The sequence below is a fragment of the Trichoderma breve genome (assembly GCF_028502605.1).
Source record: "Trichoderma breve strain T069 chromosome 7 map unlocalized scaffold00008, whole genome shotgun sequence".
Taxonomy (NCBI): Eukaryota; Fungi; Ascomycota; class Sordariomycetes; order Hypocreales; family Hypocreaceae; genus Trichoderma; species Trichoderma breve.
Genome location: NW_026611594.1, coordinates 1,209,275 through 1,227,929, shown reverse-complemented (window position 1 = coordinate 1,227,929; position 18,655 = coordinate 1,209,275). Strand labels below are relative to the sequence as shown.

Sequence of the window (18,655 nt, the reverse complement as noted above, 5' to 3'; positions counted from 1 at the left end):
TTATCCAAGCCTTTATGCCTTACAGCATGAAATTCGATGGTGTGTAAGACACAGTTTCGTCAATCAAGTCTATAGCTTGTCTATATGCTCAGATACAAATAACTCGTTGTCGGAGCACAAAGGTAGGCATGAGCAGATATGTTCGTCACCATACACTAAACTCTTCGAGCTGCACTTACCTCAGATCCCTTCCGAGTCTCCCGTATCATACATTCAAATGTGCAGAAATATGCAGGCAAGCGCTTGCACAGCCACAATACTGACTGTATCCGCTAGCTTCAGGGTGTTATCTGCACAATCTTGGTTTAATGATCTGTGTTGCTGAGGCAAGTGCACAATATTCCATCTCGGGGAACAGTAAATGGTTATGTTCATATATTCATCGCGATGACGTTTCACAATCTTGTCCAAATTTCCAAGCAGGACTGTATGTCTAGGACTTTCTCCTCTACGTACACGACATTATTTGCAATGCTGTTGAGAATTTCTCTCGCTCTCGCTTATTTATGAGAACGTGCGCCTTAAATAGTCTTCATTTGTCATTGATGAAAAATAAACGGCGCTTAAATGACACGAGAAAAAATTATAGGCGAATTTACAGCCCCCAATCATTACCTCGGTTCGCATGCCCGTTTACCGAATAGGCCATTCGGGCCAGGGAAAGGTATAAGATTTTAAGCGTATGAAATAAAGTAAGCTACCCTAATCCACAATGAGAGATATGGTTCGAGAAGGATTTGACAGCATTATAAGCACAGGGGAGCAGACAAGTTTTGATGTGAAGCAACGCCCGTTATTGGCTGAGCTTATTATACACTTACTTGCAAGATGCCGCTTCTCGGTATGTTCAATTTCCTCTTAACACGGGACGTCGGAACTCTGAACCACTCAATTCTAAGACTTGATAGCTTGGCAGCCTATCCCGCAGTGCCGGCATAGGTGGAAATAGCTTCACCTACTCACGTCAGATTATAGCTCTTGTGAGTTGTCTCCTGATTCAGAACAACGAGGCATTTGCCAAAGGTTCTTGGCAAGCCTCAAGAGATGACTGCATTACCTCGCTTATTACCAATCATTCAGCATCACTGAGTTAAATCCAGGTTTGGGCTTCAGGAGAATTGAGACTATGGAAATACGAGTGACGATGGTGACAAAGCGGGCAAACCAAGGCAAAAAAGAAGTATAAATAATTGACGTCTTCCCCTAAAACTGCCCTCGATCTTGTTTCGACACCATTACATCTTCAAACCAGCAGATTCATTTCATCTTGCACAAAAACAGCCTCAAACGAACTCCAACATAACTACATCTCAAAATGCGTTTCTCTAACATCATTGCCTTTGGCCTCTTTGGTGCCAACTCTGCTCTTGGTCTTGCAATTCTCCCTCGTGAGATTGCGGAGATCGAGTCTGTTGCCAATGCCACGGCCAAGGGAATTGATGTTTTCGGACCGATACCTCATGATGCTGTCAAGGCTCACGAGGGTTTCTATACTGCAGAAGAAGGCACCGACGCTTGGGCATGGATCCGTGCTCAGATTGACATTCCGGCTCATGCTCGTCCAGCAACTGAGAAGCGCCAAAATTACGCCAACATTGGCATTGGCATGTTCGCCCAAGATTGGTGTAAGTGGACTTATGCTACGCCTGCGAGGTGTTTTCATCTTTGTTATTCTAACTCAGTCAATGGATAGGCAATGGCCAGGCAGGCTGGTGGGACGATGTTACATACGACGTCCAGCACTACGTCACGCTGAACATGTACAGCGTTGGCATCAGCTATCGTGGTCTTCGCAGCAACGAGCAGCTCGACTTTAGCCGCCAGGCTGGCAGTGACTGGTGTGGCAAATACTTGTACTCTGCTGGTAAAAACACTCCTGGTATGTTATGAACCTAAACTCGATTTTAAAAGAAATGAAATTATTAACCTTTAGCAGTCGGCTGCTTCAACTCCCAAGCTATCAACTGCTATCGCCTCACTCTTCACTAAGCACGCGATCTCAACGTCGAAGATCGTGTTATAAGGGAGTACAAATTGCCACAGTTCTCATAAATTTGAGTGGCAGTTTGTCCATTCGGTTTACCCCCCAGTGCTACATTAAAAGGATATGGCGAGACGTGGATGCAAGTCTCCGTTATGTAGACATAGCATAAGATAGAACGCTATATACATAAATACTATGTTGGTTTACATCTTGAATTATGATACAATTGTAGTTGTTTACAACATGGGACTAAAACCACATCCAAATGATAGTGATACAATACACTGAGGTGCCTTACCCCCTCTACACTGAGCATTTATGGCAACCCTTGTCGAACATCCGAATGCTCATTCAGTCCCCATGCGTTACTACTAGAGTCATGAACAGTTGCGCGTCGCATGTCTCTCTTGTACTTGGTACTGAATGGCCCTGTGATTACGCGGTGCATTGTGCAAGTGTTGTCCCAAATAACCAAATCTCCGGGATGCTTCCATTCGACCTCAATGACGTATTTTGGTTGCGTTGCATGAGTGAAAACTTTGTCAAAGAGAGTCTTTGATGCTTCCTCGCTGAGATTTTCAATGTGATGTATATGCGCTGCGATGTAGAGATTCATGCGGCCAGATCTCTCATGGCGCTGGACAATTCTGTGACGACCCATTGGATGCTGAGAAGGATCAACATCCGCAAAATACTCGGGGGCAGCAAGTTTCCTTGAGTGCAGAATAGAATGCGCCCCCACATAATCGTTTGCCAAGAGGTCTTGCTTTAAGTCGTCATCTAGCTCGTCGAATGCAGTCCTTGTATCGGCAAATGCTGTTTTGCCGCCCGTGCCCGCAGGCGGTAGTTCGTGAGCAAGCAAGAGAGAATATCCAGCTCGACGAGGGTTGAAGCTGGAATCGACATGAAATAGACCGTTTCCCTATTCCCCAAAGGTTGGTATGCAAATTTGTATAAAGTAGGTATGTCGAATCCATACGTACCTTATTCGCCTGCCCGCGAGGGCTGCTTGGATCAACAATGGTGCCATCCAATTCAACGTTGCTCACGTCAAAGAGCTCGTCATACTTGAGTCTATTTTTCCGTCCCGCAGCAACATATGGCTTCACATCATCCAAGTCTCCAAACATGCGAGCTAGCCTGATGTGAGACTCGTCTGTTAATTGAGATTCGCGGATCACTACAACCCCATACTAATACGACTGACATTAGCGGAAATTGGATTATGTTATAGACCATGAATTACCTTGGTTACAGTTTCTTGGAGGCGACGAAAGTTTTCTTCTGTCATATCGTCTGCGGCATTGAAGTCACAAATCTCAGCACCAAAGCCGGGGCTGATCTCAGTGACTCTGAAGCCATTAATTGCGGCGACCATTTTTGCTAGTGGGATGATAATAAGAGTACCTTGGAGATGGAAAATATAGATACTCAGCCAGGCGATGTCTTCTTAGGATATCGAGTGGCATATATAAGTCAATTCCCTCTATATTCTCACCAGAACGGGAAGCATCATCGTGTGATCAACTTGATGGATAGACAGAGAGAATCCGCCTATAGCCGACGCTGCCAATACCGATGCCTCGCCACTGCCACTCCTCGCTGTCAGATGTAGAGCATACATTATAAACGCATCGTATAGGCAGAACAGGCTCGCATGAGCTTTTATCGCGAGCTCGGGATTCACTGCCAACTACGGTAACTAGCAGGATGCCAATGTGAAAATACACGTCAAATATTCCTGGTCAAAATGTTTCTGCTGGGACAATTGAGACACACGGCGGTTTATGAGGAGTTTCTGACTGGCTAATACCCCACCAAATCACCCCGCTACCCCGCATAAAGTGCTGTCTAATTGGGGTGCCAGTGGTGAAGCTTTGTACGCCGATTTCGGTAATTCTACGCCGTCTACAGCCGATCAAACTTTCAGACATATCGTTTGCCGATGCCGACAATCGACTCACTCAGCCCTTGAACTGTTACATTACTACGCTGTCAAGGCACGCATATCGAGTTGCCGAAGATATCAGACAATGACTGCCAGCACAGGAAAGCGCTCTTACCGCGCATGTGTCAGATGCCGCCGCCGGAAGACAAAATGCGATCTGTAAACAGCCCGAAATAATCATCATGTTGTGAGCATGCCCCTAACTTCTCTCTTAGTGGTGGCATTGGAGAGCCAAGAAAATTCCCCTGCGTGTCCTGCTTTGAGTCGGATAGCGAGTGTGTGCTGGCCGAGTCCCGCCGGGGTGGGAACTTTCGGACGTATGAGCCGAGCAAGAAATCCACAAGGAGTCACAAGGCTTCACAACGCACTTCTGGCGCATCGCCGAGAAGGACCAGGTCAACTGAAAAGGAAGTGGATCGCAGCCTTGACGGCTTAAATGAGGATGTCATTGATGAGCAGCTTGCTTCCGAGCTTAGGAATCCCTCCGATGCGCTGCATATACTCGCCCAATCGGAGAAATCCAAAGCAAGTGGATCGCCTGTATTGCCAAACGAGGAGGAGCGCGACGGTCTTTTACGTGGGTCATCGAATGTTGTATCTGTTGACGAGTATGAGCTAGTTCAGAGGGGGCTAGTTAACCATAGCAACATATCCGAGTTGCTACATCTGTCAGTCCACATCAAACAGAGATAACTCAGTTTGCGGCTAATCAAAGACAGGTATTCCCAGAACTATCACTCTTACTGTCCCATTGTGCCAGCGTACATGATTGGACAATCTGGCATTGACAAGATTCGCACATCGGACTTCTTCCTCCTCACAGTCATATTGACGATTGCATCAAGAGACTCGTCGAATCATTCTCTTATCCACCGATATTGCTGGGATTACACCCAGAAGCTATTGCTTGAGGTGTTGCTTGGGTATCCCTGGACACTGAAATCCCGAACAGTTGAGAGTTTATTGCTCTTATCGGAATGGCTTCCCCATATCGAATTAACACAATCCGTCTCGAACGAAAGTAAAAGCATGTTCATTGAAGATAGAACGTCATGGTCACTCGTCGGCCTGGCTGTCAGACAAGCTTACTTGATGCGCCTAGATCAAGGTGCCTTTCCCAATATTGTTACACAAGAGACAAAAGAACAGGCGGAGCACAAGCGACTATTATGGACATGTGAGTAGCCTGGATGAATGAACTAGAAACCTTATCTAACTTCAATCTCTCCTTTTTTAAACAAAAGTTGTCTACATCGCGGATCGGCAGATATCTGTTCGTTTGGGCCAGTCTTTTTGGTCTCGCGGTCCATCTCTTTCAACACGCCTCACGGCAAAAGACTTTCCAAGCTTACAGCCTACCTCTAATAGTGGCCAAGAAGATTATGCGTCTGCTCACCAAGCAACGATGGAGTTGACACAACTCATGCACAACGCTCAAGCCATTCTTTACTCCTCGCCGAAGCGGACCTTGGCAATGGTCCACGACGGAGACTATAGTCGCTACCTCGACGACTTTCAGCGCGCATCAATGAACTGGCATGCCACTTGGAGCGATCTTGCAGTATCTACCAGAGTGAAGCGTTCTTTGTCTCTAGTATATGAGTACCTATGCCTTTATGTTAACGCATTCTCATTCCAAGCCGTTCTCACCAGGATGTCGGCACAAAACACTTCCTTGAAACCGTCTTTCAGGCCATTCCTTAATGGCATCATGAATTGCTCTGACGGGCGATACGTTTGGGATGCTATTACAGCAGCCATAAACACCTTGAAGCTGATGACCGATTTCCACCCCCAACATGAGTTATGTTATTTACCATATCGCTTCTACTTGTAAGCCATCACACCTGATCTCTTAATGTTCATTTTGACTGACTAAGGTTGGAGATATGGCGTGTATGCAGCGGTCTTTCTGCATAGAGCGGATTGCGCTGGAGCTTTCCAACCTGCACGGCGTCGTCAAGAGACCACATCGTTAGTTCTCAAATTCATATCAGTGCTAGATGGTGCTGCATTGGATAAGTTTCATATCAGCCACAGGTACAGTCAGTTACTTAGAAATCTATGGCAAAGAGAGGGACGAAAGGCCAGCAAGGCCAGAGACGCACTAGCCACTTCTACATCGTCAACCCAAGCAGGGACTGCACAGCAACAAGAAAAGCCAGACTTTAGCCCAGCCACTCTATCTTCGCTAGATCATCCTCACGGACAGCATGATATGGACAATTTTTCTAACGCCGATTTGCCAATTAACCAAATTCCAACCATGAGCCAGGAACTTCCGGACTTTTCGCCAATGCAGGACTATCCGTTTGGACCTTTTATCAGTATACCAGATTTTGAGCTAGGAGATTTTGGAAATCCCATCAGTGATATGTCGCTTCCATCGCTCAACTGGGGAGCAGGTCTTGTTGGAATGGATCCTATTGGGCAATAATTATCTTTCTCGCCCAAATTACGTATAGTGGCTAACAAACAAATATCCGTGAAAGAAGACCGCCTGCTGAGTAACATGGTAGAAGGGGGTGAAGATACTACTTTGCGGAGGGACAAAGAGACAAACATAGATAATTTAGTACATACTCACACTGTTAGAGTAATCTCTTTAGCTTTGATCCGAACCGAAGGTGGCTCGAAGGACTCAAAACTGAGAGCACAAAGACAGTCTACACAGCAACTGCCATGCATGAGTATCATGCCCTTAGTTCCTTTTCCAACGCAAACGAACTGTATGTGTGGACTAGAATAGTTCTTTCCAGATATATAGAATATTGGCTTAAGTTTTACAGCTTATTCATTACAATTCACATCACATACATTGCTGGTTGTAGTCACAAACGGAAAATTCCAAGCTGGATCCAATTGTCCATCAGTGATATTTTGATACCCTATTAAAGCTTGTATGTACAGGGCAACAAGGAGAATATTAACATGAATAGGAAAAATGGAAATGACTGCTAGAATCAATAGGTGGTAGAGCGGGAGGTGCTAGAGACGGCGGTGTTGTTGTCAAAGCCGGTAGCAACACTTGCTGTCAGTACCTTAAGCAAAGATATCGTTCTGAGCACCAGGAGCCCAGCCCATCTGCCTGTTGTAGCCGGGAGAAGCGCCGTTGGGAACCTGGACGTTGTTGCCGGTAGCCTGGTTCCAGGCAATCATCTGCTTGGCACCGGAGAGGCACTTGGATGAATCGTTGCCACACCAGACAGGAGGCTTAGCCTGAGCAAGCTTCTTAGTAGAGGAGGTGTTGGTGACGTGGCATCGGTAGTTGGCCATGTACATGTTGGGCTGGCCACAGCCGTTGGGAACCCACAGCCAGGCGCAGTAGCATCCACCGGCCGGGCAGGCAGGAAGATCCTTGGGAACATCGTAGGTAGCAATACGCTTCCAGGGGGTGCTATTATGGCGTTAGTTTAAAGCTGTACTTTGGAACAAACAAGAATTTTAGACTTACTGCTCAAGAACAGAGAAGACAACCAGGTTGTCCATGGTGACCTTGGTGATGTCCGATTGGTAGGAAATGGCCCAGGCAGTACCAGCAGCCATGGTCTGGTTCTGGGTGTGCATGGCACCGTCATCCTGAATGCAGTCAGGAGGGCTACCAGGACCAGACCAGTTCTCGGGGTGGCTCTGGCCATCGGGCCACTCGCCAGCGAATTGTCCGTTGAAGGACAAGCTGGTCTGAGCCTGGTTGTGGGCGAGCTCAACAGTGAACTGGCCACCAGCAGGCAGAGCAACGGAGGCACCGTTGGGAGGAGGAGCCTTGTTGCAGCCACGGTCGGCCTGCATCCACCACTGCTCAAAGGGAAGATCCCAGAGGGGGTTCACGGGAGTGTTGGAGTTGGCGTTGTAGTTGTTGGGATCGGGACCACCCTGGATGAACTCATTAAGAATTTGTCTGACGATTGTGAAAATAGAGGCAGAGTGCTGCACAAACCTCGCAGTACATGCCCTTAACAAAGGCAGCAGTGTGGGCAGTAGCCCCAGAGGCGAGAGCCAGCGCAACGGGAACAGTCCAGAACATCTTGACAGTCTTAAGAATCGAAGTTGGTTGAATGAATGGTTGAACTTATGGAACAAAAGAATGGAAAGAACGAACAGAGAAGTCTTGCTTCGAACTAGTTTGGTGATAGAAAAGGCTGATGGATCGACGAGATAGTCAGATACTTATATAGTTGCTCCTCTATACTATCCTATACTCCTGAGAGACCTATCTTGCCTGGATCCCAACATCCCAACCCAGAGGCTAGCCGGGAACAGATCGCAAGGAAATGGGGCATCTCCCGTGTGCCAAACCTTGACATGGACTGCCCGAAAGGACTAGAGATCTGCCAATCTATCACCCCATGAGGCTGTTCCAATTATGGATCACTTGGACCGCCCGCCCCTTTCGAGCCCATCGGTAAATTTTCCTCTTGCATGTTTCCAGACTCGCATGTAACCTGCCCAGCGAAACGGTACCGAAATTGTAGGCCCATTACGGCCGACGGCGTGGAGTAAAGCACCAATAAAGGCGCAGCCTCTAACGAGTAATTAACCGCCGGGATGTTTCTTTTAAGAGAGTCATGGATCTCGGGATGCCGCCAGGCCGCAGCAACGCCTTACCGTGATGGAATGGATGGGAGCCAGAATGCGGACACTGCGGCCACTCACTATCGATGTGACACCAAGCGTTTCGAAACGAAACGAGCCGGAGATGGTAACCCCCACAGAAGAAACTCCACCAACGCCCAGAAGCTCTCGCTTCACCCGCCTGATCTGGCAACAGTTGAAGAAAATAAGCATCAAACTAGCATATTTTACCGCCTGCTCCGTACCTGATCGTTCGTGCATCAGCGACATCCACAGCCGCTGACCGGGCATTGCCGGCCTTCTCAGCTGCCACCTTGCCACCGTCCCTTTTTTTTAAATGCCGAAGAGGTTCGCATAGCAATCTCACCATCGCAAAGGGCAGGTCGATGATCCGTAAGATCAGCAAACTTCACGAGACGGTCTCACATGCATTACTTACACACCAACCACCCTGTAAAAAATGAAATTCTTTTCGCATTGTAGAAGGAGGATCGGGTACAACACATACCTACATGAACGCAGCCACTCGATGCGCCTCTTGTCGGCCCGTTTCACAAGACACGCAAACAACATGATGCCCAGAGTTATTAGCGCTGCTGCTGTCCTTGATGGGTTTCCAGCCAGCGATTCATCGCTAGCGCTTAGGCAACCTTACCTCCGTGAAACTAACTAAAATTTGGCATCCAGCTGTGATTCTTACGGATTACTTTTTTGATCGTTCTGTCACACCCTTGCGCCTGTCATTACGACTAGCGGCCTGGCCCGCTTTTGTTGACATTGGCGCCGGAAGCAAAATCGTGAAACAGGAAAAGTGGTGGTATAGAAAAGCCGCCAATGTATTTCCAGTGTTCTATTTCCTATATACGTGGGGGAGCGGTTCATGAAAGACAACTTCCAGTGTATGTCAGCGGAAGTCGGGGGTGAAATATAACGACCTGATTACAAGAGAAATCATTGCTCGCCAGCCAAGTTCTTGCCTATCTGTGTATGTGGTCCGCGTTCAAGTTATCCTATAATGAGAGTGTTTGCAAACGGAGCTTTCACTGTTTCTACGTTTAAAAGAGATTGTTCTGAGAGTTGAGTAATCAGATAATAAAATAAGAGCAACACAGGGTTTTCAAAGACCTTAGGATGTCTCAGACAGGGATGGGGATCCTATTTCACAGCCTTGCACTCGTATCCCGAAGGGTATAGCCAGTAAAATGCTGACCACACCGTCTCAAGCATCTTGGTTACTTCAAAGCATATTCGACAAAGGATATTACGACAGTACTACAACAAACAAGGAGAGTTCCATCGTACACTTTGTCACTAAGTACTTCCACGGTAGCATAATACCTATCAATTCATCAATACATTGCTTGAAGAGACTCCTAGAAGTCATCTTTTCAGTTTCGCCAATCTGTGCTTTATCTATCCATAGGCCCCCTTAATCATCATCCAGTAAGAAATTCCAGCTCTCAACTGGAATTACAATAATTCCAAGTCTCGAATTGAGTATCAGCACCCATTTGAGGTTAACAGCTATATCACGACGGGAAATTGTTGAGCAAGTGTAGTACTTCGTCACTGGTCCCATCGGCTCCTCGCTGCCTAGATGAATTCATGAAATCATCATGATGAAGAAAAAGGGGGTGTTGATACTACCATTCGCCACCTACCTCTTGAACCCATTGAATTGAAATATTCACTTAGTCCAATATACGCTCGGCATCTTCTCGGTCGTCCAAGAAATAGGAGAAGGCAGCCATTGAACACGGGAGCACCATCTCGCTATTGGGTACTTCATCGATCAACTGCAATGTTACTTCTTGGCTATCTCCTAAACTACCTGAGTTTATTCGGTTTTAGGGTAGCAATATGCATGCAATATTTTGGCTATTTCAGATTTCCCCAATCGGAAGATTTTGTCAAATGTCAAATAGGCTAAACAGTAACGACAACACATCAATTGCCTTAGTGATCATGAGTTGTTCGCTTAGAAGATTGAATATTTTGAAGAAACCATTTCATTACACATTGAAAATATCACAACGGCGCCATCATGGTCATAATCCAAGAAAGAAGGTAGTACTCTATATACGAAGTTTGAGATAGAATCTCCCGTCGGATGCAATTACGTCATTGACTATTTTCTCGGAAGAGATCTACGAATAAAAGTTACAAACATGTAGCATTTGCTTCTACCAAGGCGGGCTGCGTGAACTCAATTTATGTCTTCTAGGTTACTTTGGTATATAAGGTAGTTGATGTTGTTTCGTACGTTGTGCAAAGTTGTATCTTAACCTAGGATTGCCCTGACTAGCATTTCGAAATGTCAGTCCAACATCCCACTACAGATAGTACTGTAACAGGCGGCTTCCGGGAGACTAGGACATCTGACTCTCAATGATTGAGCGGCTTTCGGTGCAAGGCCGCCCCTATTGTGTAAATGTCGTCCGCTCCGTACGGCTTGCGACCGCCCCCGTGTTCATGACTATGACCACTATGTCGTTGGTTCACTGGTAAGCTTGTTGCCTAACGAGGATTCTCATTGGTGGAGAGACAGAGCCGGATACGAGATTGCTCGGCACTCCACGCCTAAACCCCTGTATCATATTAGATGTGGAAGCTAAACACTACACAATGCCCCACGGGTTTCATATCCTTCTGTGCTGATTATGCCAAGGGACTCAAAGACGCGCTCTGTGTTGCTCGAAAAATACCTACATACAGACTCCCGCAATCCTACCTTTACGGAGTATGTAACCATGCAACTGACTCTTGTACTACTTAGTGCTAGGAAGTAATATCACAGCAACTGCTGAACGACCAACCGCTTATCCGGGTTCCGGGAAGGCCGGTTCACACCGAGAGCCCGCCGTCATGGCATTCGTACGACAATCTGGCGCTAAAATATCTCGAACAGACCCTGTCACAGTCGCTGGCCATGATCACAACATCCAAGTGCTCCTTCATAATCAGTTCGCTACAAGATGTGGTGAGACTCCAAAGTCTCGCATGATGCTCACTGTTGGTATTGCTACATTGATACCGACGAGATAAGCATCTCATTCCAATACTAGATGTATATTGCTCCAGTACTCCCGTAATGTCTGCACCAATTGACACTCTCCCTTGTATATGAGCGGAACCTCGTCCACCATCGGACTTTACTGACCAGCTGAGTGATTGAAAATGAAGATGCCTCCCCCGGTCCTGCCCACAGCGCCCATGTCTCGGAGATATTCGACCACCTCTTCATGTCCGCCTGCCATAGCCCCCTGGATCGGCGTCTGGCCTCTGCGATTGTAGCTTGAATTGACGTCCGCCCCAATGCCAACAAGCTTTTTCACAATCCCAAGGTATCCCTTCTCAGCAGCTGCGTGCAAAGCTGTTCCATCGCCATCGTAACCTCCTCCAGAAGCCTTCACATCTGCACCGGACTTGAGCAGCACGTCTACAATTTCCGAGCTCCCTTGCAAGCATGCTCCCTGAAGAGCCGTGATCCCTTTGTACCTAGCCGATGGGGCATTTATCTGTGCTCCATTTTCCAGCAGCAGCTGCACGACTGCCACGAATCCGCCGCTAGATGCCGCCTGTAACGCCGTGCGACCGGCGATTGGCGACGGAGGGGCGTTGACTTCTGCCCCGAGTTCTAACAGCAGCTTCACGATGCTAAGATGACCGCGTTCCGATGCTGCTTGCAGTGCAGTTCTTCCATTGTATCGAGCGACAGCAAAAGTTTTAGGTGCTGATTGAGTTGTTTGGTGGGTTTGCGTCAGCACACGGATGCCGTGGTTCGTCGTCGGACTCATGTTGATCTCGGAACCCGCGGCCAGAAGCATTCGCACAACGTTTTCATTCCCTTGCCCACAGGCAATCTGAAGGCCAGTGCGCTGGAAGTTGTTCCCGCCACAGAAGTGGACATCTGCTCCAGCATCAAGTAAACTTCTTACTATATCCTCATGTCCCTGCATACAGGCAGCTTGCAAGGCCGTCTGGCCATAGTAGCCACTTGGAGGGTCGTTCACAGCTGAGGGGTTGGAGGCGAGGATCTCTTGGACGACCTGTAGCTCTCCACTTCTAGCGGCGAGTTGCAGGGGTGTCCAGCAGTATTCATCAATGTCGTCGGTGGGCAATGAAGGATCCCACGCTGCATCCAGCGGCGACAAGAGTATTTGGTGTTGTGGTTGCGCTACCAATGGGGTCTCAACATTTGTTTCAGTCATCTTGGTTTCGCGCATAGTTTGCCAGAAGATTGAGAAGAAGACAAGACTTTGCGTCGCAAGAGTTTAGCCAGAAGGGAAAAATTGATCACGAGCTGGCTCATTGAGTTAGTTGAGTTATCCGACAATCCCCTCTCTTTATTAACACGTGCACTGATGAATCCTTCGGTGTATTGTAAGCAGCTTATCGTCTGTATCATTGCGCGCCTTTCCTATGATGCCCGCGCCTTGTTCATGTAGCCACGGACGCGCAACCAGACAATGCACAACAACGATGAGTGCCGGGGCGCATTTTCTTGAGTCATGTTGTGCGTGAAATGGGAAACGGTCTAGGACGGACTCAACATATTGATCCTTAAGTTTGCTTCGCAACATCTGTCATTATTGGGACATTTCACTTCAAGTACAGATGTTGATATAGTCATCGTGCTTACGAGCTTTATCACCAGCAAATTCATAATATGTGCTCTTTATTAGAGTAAATGATACTACAGTAGGCAATCCTGCACTGCTAACACATTCCGTAGCACGTCGACAGGATATATTAAGACGTAAACAGAGAAATGAAGAAGAAGAAGAGGAAAATAATCTCTTTAACCCTGTATAACCCGAAGAAAAAAAGTTGCCAATAGGATCTTACGGTCAAAGGTACTAAATCAGGGTCTGCTTGTGTCTATCGATGCAAGTATGCGTTTCCACCCTGCCACTCTCCACAACGTCGCAAATTCCTCTCATAACTCTATTGCTTTACCCCCTTGGCAATGAAAAATGGCTTAAACTTGGATGTCAGGCAAGTACCATGCTGAGGGACATTGGAAACATGCGGCATGGTGTCGGGATACAATTTGTAGTCAAAGCTTTCAGGAGTGAAGCCAGCTTCGGCCAGTAGAGCCTTCATGTCTTCAGGCTCAAATCCCCCATGCTTAGAAATTGTGTGATGAGATGAAACTGCACCATGAGAGTGGCCATGAGAGTGGCTACCCCCAGCACAATCGGTGTGGCCGTGAGCATGGTCGTGGGAATGATCGTGGACGTGAGCCTCTGGAGCCAGGTCAACAACGACCAAGACACCACCGCTGCGCAGCCGTTCGTAGAGTCCGGATATAACGCCGGCTTGGTCACCCATATGGTGGAGGGCCATGCTTATTGCGATTACATCGAAGTCGAAAAACTCTTCCGTAGCTAGCACAGTGTTCGTCGATATGGCGGGTATTGAGCCCTGGACGGCAACCATGAGGCCTGGTGGAACACCTGACTGCTGAGCCATCTCGTTGTAGGCCGCCACACTGGCATCGGAGATGTCGATCCCTTTGATGACGTCGAATTGTCCTAGGAGCGCGCTTGATACCATACCGTAGCCACAAGCATAGTCGAGAAGCTTCACGGGGGGGCCGCTCTCGGAACGACGGCGAATGCCCATCCACTCAACATTTTCGGAGAGGGCATCACCGATCTTCTTGGCGAAATTAAGCATCCATTGTGAGCCAAATATCTTGTTTCCGTGAGTGCTGTTCAGTTCAAAGTTAGTTTATCGCTGAGCAATGTGGCGTCCGGACACTAACTTCCAGAATTCGCGGTTCGCTGCCGCCAAATCCTCTCTTCCTTGCTGGCGGTTTTCCATTTCGGAGAGCAATGATGACTTGTGTGTTGAACAAGGTGGAGAGAGTGACTATTTAGCCATTATATGGTGAGGGAACAAAGGAGAAGAAATGTCGCGGTGAAAGTCTCCGGAAAGGGTCCGCATAAGTACGCGAGGGCCAGGTAGCTTGTGGAAAGTGAGTTTTGTGTCACTTTCCTCTGCGCCGATTCAGATTCGACAAACGATAGATTATTGGCCATCTGCATTCGAGTGTTCACAATTCTCTCTCTCTTTTTTTTTTTTTACGTCAGTGCGCTGGTATTGAATATGCTGGTATCCCGTTGTTGGTTGCACCCGCCACAAAGGGGATCTGCAGGAGCTGTCGCGATGAAGCAGACATGGCATGATATTATTCAGCAATGTCGGTTCGAGCAGTTGTGATGCTTTTAGATTTTAGTTGCAATAAGAAGTCTGTGAAGAGCCTGTGATTAAGTCATGAGATGTTTCGCTGTGATACGAGAAGGGCGGAGGAGAAAGGTGGATTGAAGTTTTTGGTGATACACTAGCCTATGTATCGTAGGAAAAACTAAACTAACAACGCCCGTTTACACGAAAAGACGAAAAGTGGTTGGCATTAGATCTCCATACTTGAATGCTACAACCACGTATCCATCAAAGTCTCATGAGCTTCCAAAATGAATGCATATATGTATCTTGCGCCGCCGTGTGGTGAGCTGCCTACATACGCGAGGCTGGGTGGACCAACTCAGTCCTCAATGTGTCCCACCTACCATTCGGGGGCTTTTAAATCCAGCGGTAGCCGTAGCATTCGATGGCCATCTTCAGTTGGAGTGGGCAGTCGCCCTCCTCGGATGTTTATCTGGAGAGACTGGTGAAGCATCCGTGGTGCAGCCAGTGTAGCATCACGCTCATTTCGCATGGTAACAAATTCCTTTTCTGTGATGCCGTCCTTGAGATGCTTGTTTTGCCCTCTGTGTTCATGAACAGTCATGTATGCCCTAGGGCCGCTGCGTCCTTGAGGGGGATAGTCATGGCCAGTCCATATCTTGACATTGTCTGGCAAGCTGAGCAGCTTGCGACCTGAAGAGTAGAGACTGTTGGAGCTGCCGCCAGGAAAATCGCACCGCGCAGTGCCAATATCGGCGTTGAAAACAGAATCACCACAAAAGACATTATCTGGGGGCGATAGTCAGTAATCTGGAATACGCTGTAGTCAAATGTGGCAGCATCTTACCTCCGACTTTGTATCCCATATGATCAGGCGTATGGCCAGGGAGATGCATCGCCATGGCCTGCAAATCACCAATCTCAAACGTCTCGTCATCATCTAGAAGATGATCAAAGACGACTCCATACTGTTCCTCTGGAACCCCATATCGCTGGCCAAAGAACTTTTGCACTTGACCAATCCGCTTGCCAATAGCAACGGATGGACTGTATCCCTGCTCTTGACCCAGGCGGCGCTGCAGGTATGATGCCGCGGTGAGATGATCTGCATGGACATGGGTTTCTAATACCCAGTCGACCTTGTATCCCTTCTCCTTGACTAAAGCTAGCAATGAGTCGGCGGTACGTGTGGTAATACTTTGAGTTGCGCGATCATAGTCCAACACCGGATCAATGATGGCAGCGATGTTTGTCGACGGGTCAGCCACAACATACTGCCATGTACCAGTATCTTGTTCAAACACGTCATGAATGATGGGCTCCGTGGCCTTTTGAGACGCTGTGGTGGACGACATGTTTCTAACTGTGCTTGAGACCTGATGTCTGCCAACACTTGCTGTGCTGCTTGATACTAGTCCAGGGCGGAATGATGAATATCTGCGGTTTTGACCAAGGGGACGAATGTTGCAGCTGCTGAAGCACCGGGTATGTGATAAAGGACGCGTAGCTGAAGTTGGAGTGAGATTCAAGCCTGCTGCCAACTGCTTTCTGCAGGCCGGAATACGACATCGAAGAGACATTCTGGATGTTTTATAGCCCGTGTTGTGTAATGGTTGTTGTCGCCCTCCTTGTCTTACCTTGCGTCAGCTCAAGATGGATGCAGCTCAAGAGCCCGGTAGTGACGGGGACGTGTTTAATAACCTAGAATCGAATTGCCGTGCCTGAAGCCCGAAATCTGAGGTCATGCCACATCTCATCCGAGCTGCTCCGTGTGTTCGGCGAGTCACGCTCGAGGTCGGCGATCCTGTCAAATATGCTTATCCCGTCAGCGCCGCCACCGAGTTCCGGCCGGAAGATGGCTCTTGGCCAGTCGCCGGATCTTGGGCCACCTTCTCGGCTCGTCGCTACGGGCGGCCGGTAAATCCTCGGATCTGTTGCATTCTGGTGAAGGCCGGAAGTCGGGGATTGGAGACGGCTCGCGGTGGTTAGTCGATGGCGCGATCGGTGATTATTCATCCTAGTTCTGCAGAGCTTTTGTTGAAGCTTGAGTTTTAAGTTTCTTGGATACTTTTCTTTCTTACAGGGCTTATTCTCATCTTGTTTTCTTCTCTGGGTGGTTTACTTTTCTTCTCTTTGCCTACTCTCTTCCGGGGTGGTTTTACTTCTTCATCTCATCATGTTCCAAGCACGCTCAGTGTCTCTAGCTTGCCGAGCTGCGAGCCGTTCCGCGAGCTCTGCCGTCTCTTCCCGGAGCTTCGCAACTGTTTCCAATGTCTCTCCTGGCAAGAGTCATCGAGTTGTTGTAATTGGAGGCGGTGCCGCTGGCCTGGATATTAGCCATAAGCTCCTTCGATCTGGCAAATTCTCCCAGGATGACATTGCTGTTGTTGATCCCGCAACGTGGCACCATTACCAGCCTGGGTGGACCCTCGTGGGCGGCGGCCTCAAGAACAAGGAGGAGCTGCGAAGGCCTCTAAACAGCCTTGTTGACCCCAAGTTCAAATTCTATAACGACAGCGTTGCTGGCTTCTCACCTGAGGATAACTCAATTACACTGGGCAAGGGCGACAAAGTCAGCTATGAGCAGCTGGTTGTTGTACCTGGCATCGAGATCAACTACGGTAGCGTCAAGGGCCTCTCCGAGGCTCTAGCGGACTCAAGAAGTTCCGTCTCAACCATTTACAACTACGACACGTGCGACAAGGCATACGACACTATTCAGAGACTTCAGAAGGGTACTGCCATTTTCACTCAGCCCGCAGGCCCCATCAAGTGCGCAGGTGCCCCCCAAAAGATCTTGTGGCTCGCTCTGGATTACTGGAAGCGCGCGGGGCTGTATGACTCCAGCAATCCCTCCGGCTCTGCCATCCAAATCAGCTTTGCCACCGGAATGCCTGTGATGTTCGGCGTTGCCAAGTATAACGCCGCTCTGGAGCAGCTCCGTAAGGAAAGGGGAGTTGAGGGATTATTCCAGCACGATCTCGTAGCCATCGACGGCAACAAGGCTACTTTTGCGCTGCCGGATGGAAAGGAAGCTGTCACAAAGCAGTTTGACCTTTTGCACGTTGTACCCAAAATGGGTCCTCATGCCTTTGTTAAGAACAGTGCTCTGGCGAACGAGGCTGGCTATGTTGATGTTGATGACGGCACAACTCGCCACAAGAAATACCCAAATGTCTGGTCCGCTGGGGATGCATCCAGTCTTCCGACATCCAAGACCGCGGCTGCCATTACTTCGCAGACACCCATTCTAGTTCAAAATCTGTTGCAAACTATGGAGGGCAAAGCCGCCGAAGCAACTTATGATGGATATGCCTCGTGTCCTCTTACGACAGAGTACGGCAAGGTCCTTCTTGCTGAGTTCAAGTATGGAGGAGTACCAAAAGAGACTTTTGGCGACTGGTTTGGTATTGATCAGGCAGTCCCTCGGAGATCCTTTTACTACCTGAAGAAGCACTTTTTCCCATGGGTTTACTATAACCACATGGTGAAGGGAACCTGGGGAGGACCGAAAGGCTGGTCCAACTAGGTAACCAGCTTCTTGTATAAGACACAAATTGTATTCTAGGTCATTTAAAAGCACTGCATTTACAAATTTATGACGATTCAGCCGTATGCATTTGTCCCAACTCAGAATGTCCTTTTCTTAGCGCTATGCTAATCTCTCGTCTGGTACTCGTGACTGTCAGCTGGCTGGGCAAGCAAACAGTCACAAGAAAAAGTAGCCAAGGTCGAGATCACTCAAATATGGCTAAAAATAATTTAGGTTACTTTACCAGAACGCAGGAGGATTCAAGGCCTGTCCATTTTCCCAGGCCCAAGGACTATTGCATGAAATTTGGCTTGTAAAATGAATGCCGACCGAGCTAACGCAGGGTGGGTTACTACGAAATCTCATAACCCGATGAATACGATACTCAGCCTCACATTGCCGATAAGTGACAAAACAAGAGATT

At 48.1% G+C, this 18,655-nt stretch overlaps 8 protein-coding genes across 8 annotated transcripts; 3 read left to right on the top strand and 5 right to left on the bottom strand.

Annotated features, from left to right (window-relative positions):
- Positions 1-1,315: 1,315 nt before the first annotated feature.
- On the top strand, positions 1,316-1,989 carry T069G_11488 (uncharacterized protein; the record flags this gene model as incomplete). Its single annotated transcript, XM_056178693.1, has 3 exons — positions 1,316-1,625; positions 1,694-1,879; positions 1,937-1,989. The coding sequence occupies 3 exons, from the start codon at positions 1,316-1,318 to the stop codon at positions 1,987-1,989; spliced, it is 549 nt and encodes a 182-aa protein (XP_056023567.1).
- A 311-nt stretch (positions 1,990-2,300) lies between these two features.
- On the bottom strand, positions 2,301-3,362 carry T069G_11487 (taurine catabolism dioxygenase tauD, tfdA family domain-containing protein; the record flags this gene model as incomplete). Its single annotated transcript, XM_056178692.1, has 3 exons — positions 2,301-2,906; positions 2,968-3,177; positions 3,231-3,362. The coding sequence occupies 3 exons, from the start codon at positions 3,360-3,362 to the stop codon at positions 2,301-2,303; spliced, it is 948 nt and encodes a 315-aa protein (XP_056023566.1).
- Positions 3,363-4,017: 655 nt separating this feature from the next.
- T069G_11486 (fungal zn(2)-Cys(6) binuclear cluster domain-containing protein) lies at positions 4,018-6,369 on the top strand (the record flags this gene model as incomplete). The annotated part of the gene is made up of 5 exons (XM_056178691.1): positions 4,018-4,091; positions 4,148-4,600; positions 4,652-5,109; positions 5,177-5,765; positions 5,820-6,369. The coding sequence occupies 5 exons, from the start codon at positions 4,018-4,020 to the stop codon at positions 6,367-6,369; spliced, it is 2,124 nt and encodes a 707-aa protein (XP_056023565.1).
- A 605-nt stretch (positions 6,370-6,974) lies between these two features.
- Positions 6,975-7,956, bottom strand: T069G_11485 (uncharacterized protein; the record flags this gene model as incomplete). The annotated part of the gene is made up of 3 exons (XM_056178690.1): positions 6,975-7,329; positions 7,387-7,805; positions 7,870-7,956. The coding sequence occupies 3 exons, from the start codon at positions 7,954-7,956 to the stop codon at positions 6,975-6,977; spliced, it is 861 nt and encodes a 286-aa protein (XP_056023564.1).
- A 3,700-nt stretch (positions 7,957-11,656) lies between these two features.
- Positions 11,657-12,715, bottom strand: T069G_11484 (ankyrin repeats (3 copies) domain-containing protein; the record flags this gene model as incomplete). Its single annotated transcript, XM_056178689.1, has 1 exon — positions 11,657-12,715. The coding sequence occupies one exon, from the start codon at positions 12,713-12,715 to the stop codon at positions 11,657-11,659; it is 1,059 nt and encodes a 352-aa protein (XP_056023563.1).
- Positions 12,716-13,451: 736 nt separating this feature from the next.
- Positions 13,452-14,333, bottom strand: T069G_11483 (methyltransferase domain-containing protein; the record flags this gene model as incomplete). Its single annotated transcript, XM_056178688.1, has 3 exons — positions 13,452-13,660; positions 13,703-14,220; positions 14,275-14,333. The coding sequence occupies 3 exons, from the start codon at positions 14,331-14,333 to the stop codon at positions 13,452-13,454; spliced, it is 786 nt and encodes a 261-aa protein (XP_056023562.1).
- Positions 14,334-15,078: 745 nt separating this feature from the next.
- T069G_11482 (metallo-beta-lactamase superfamily domain-containing protein) lies at positions 15,079-16,054 on the bottom strand (the record flags this gene model as incomplete). Its single annotated transcript, XM_056178687.1, has 2 exons — positions 15,079-15,488; positions 15,547-16,054. 2 exons carry the CDS (start codon positions 16,052-16,054, stop codon positions 15,079-15,081), a joined length of 918 nt encoding a protein of 305 aa, XP_056023561.1.
- An 821-nt stretch (positions 16,055-16,875) lies between these two features.
- On the top strand, positions 16,876-18,228 carry T069G_11481 (pyridine nucleotide-disulfide oxidoreductase domain-containing protein; the record flags this gene model as incomplete). The annotated part of the gene is made up of 1 exon (XM_056178686.1): positions 16,876-18,228. The coding sequence occupies one exon, from the start codon at positions 16,876-16,878 to the stop codon at positions 18,226-18,228; it is 1,353 nt and encodes a 450-aa protein (XP_056023560.1).
- Positions 18,229-18,655: the final 427 nt, after the last annotated feature.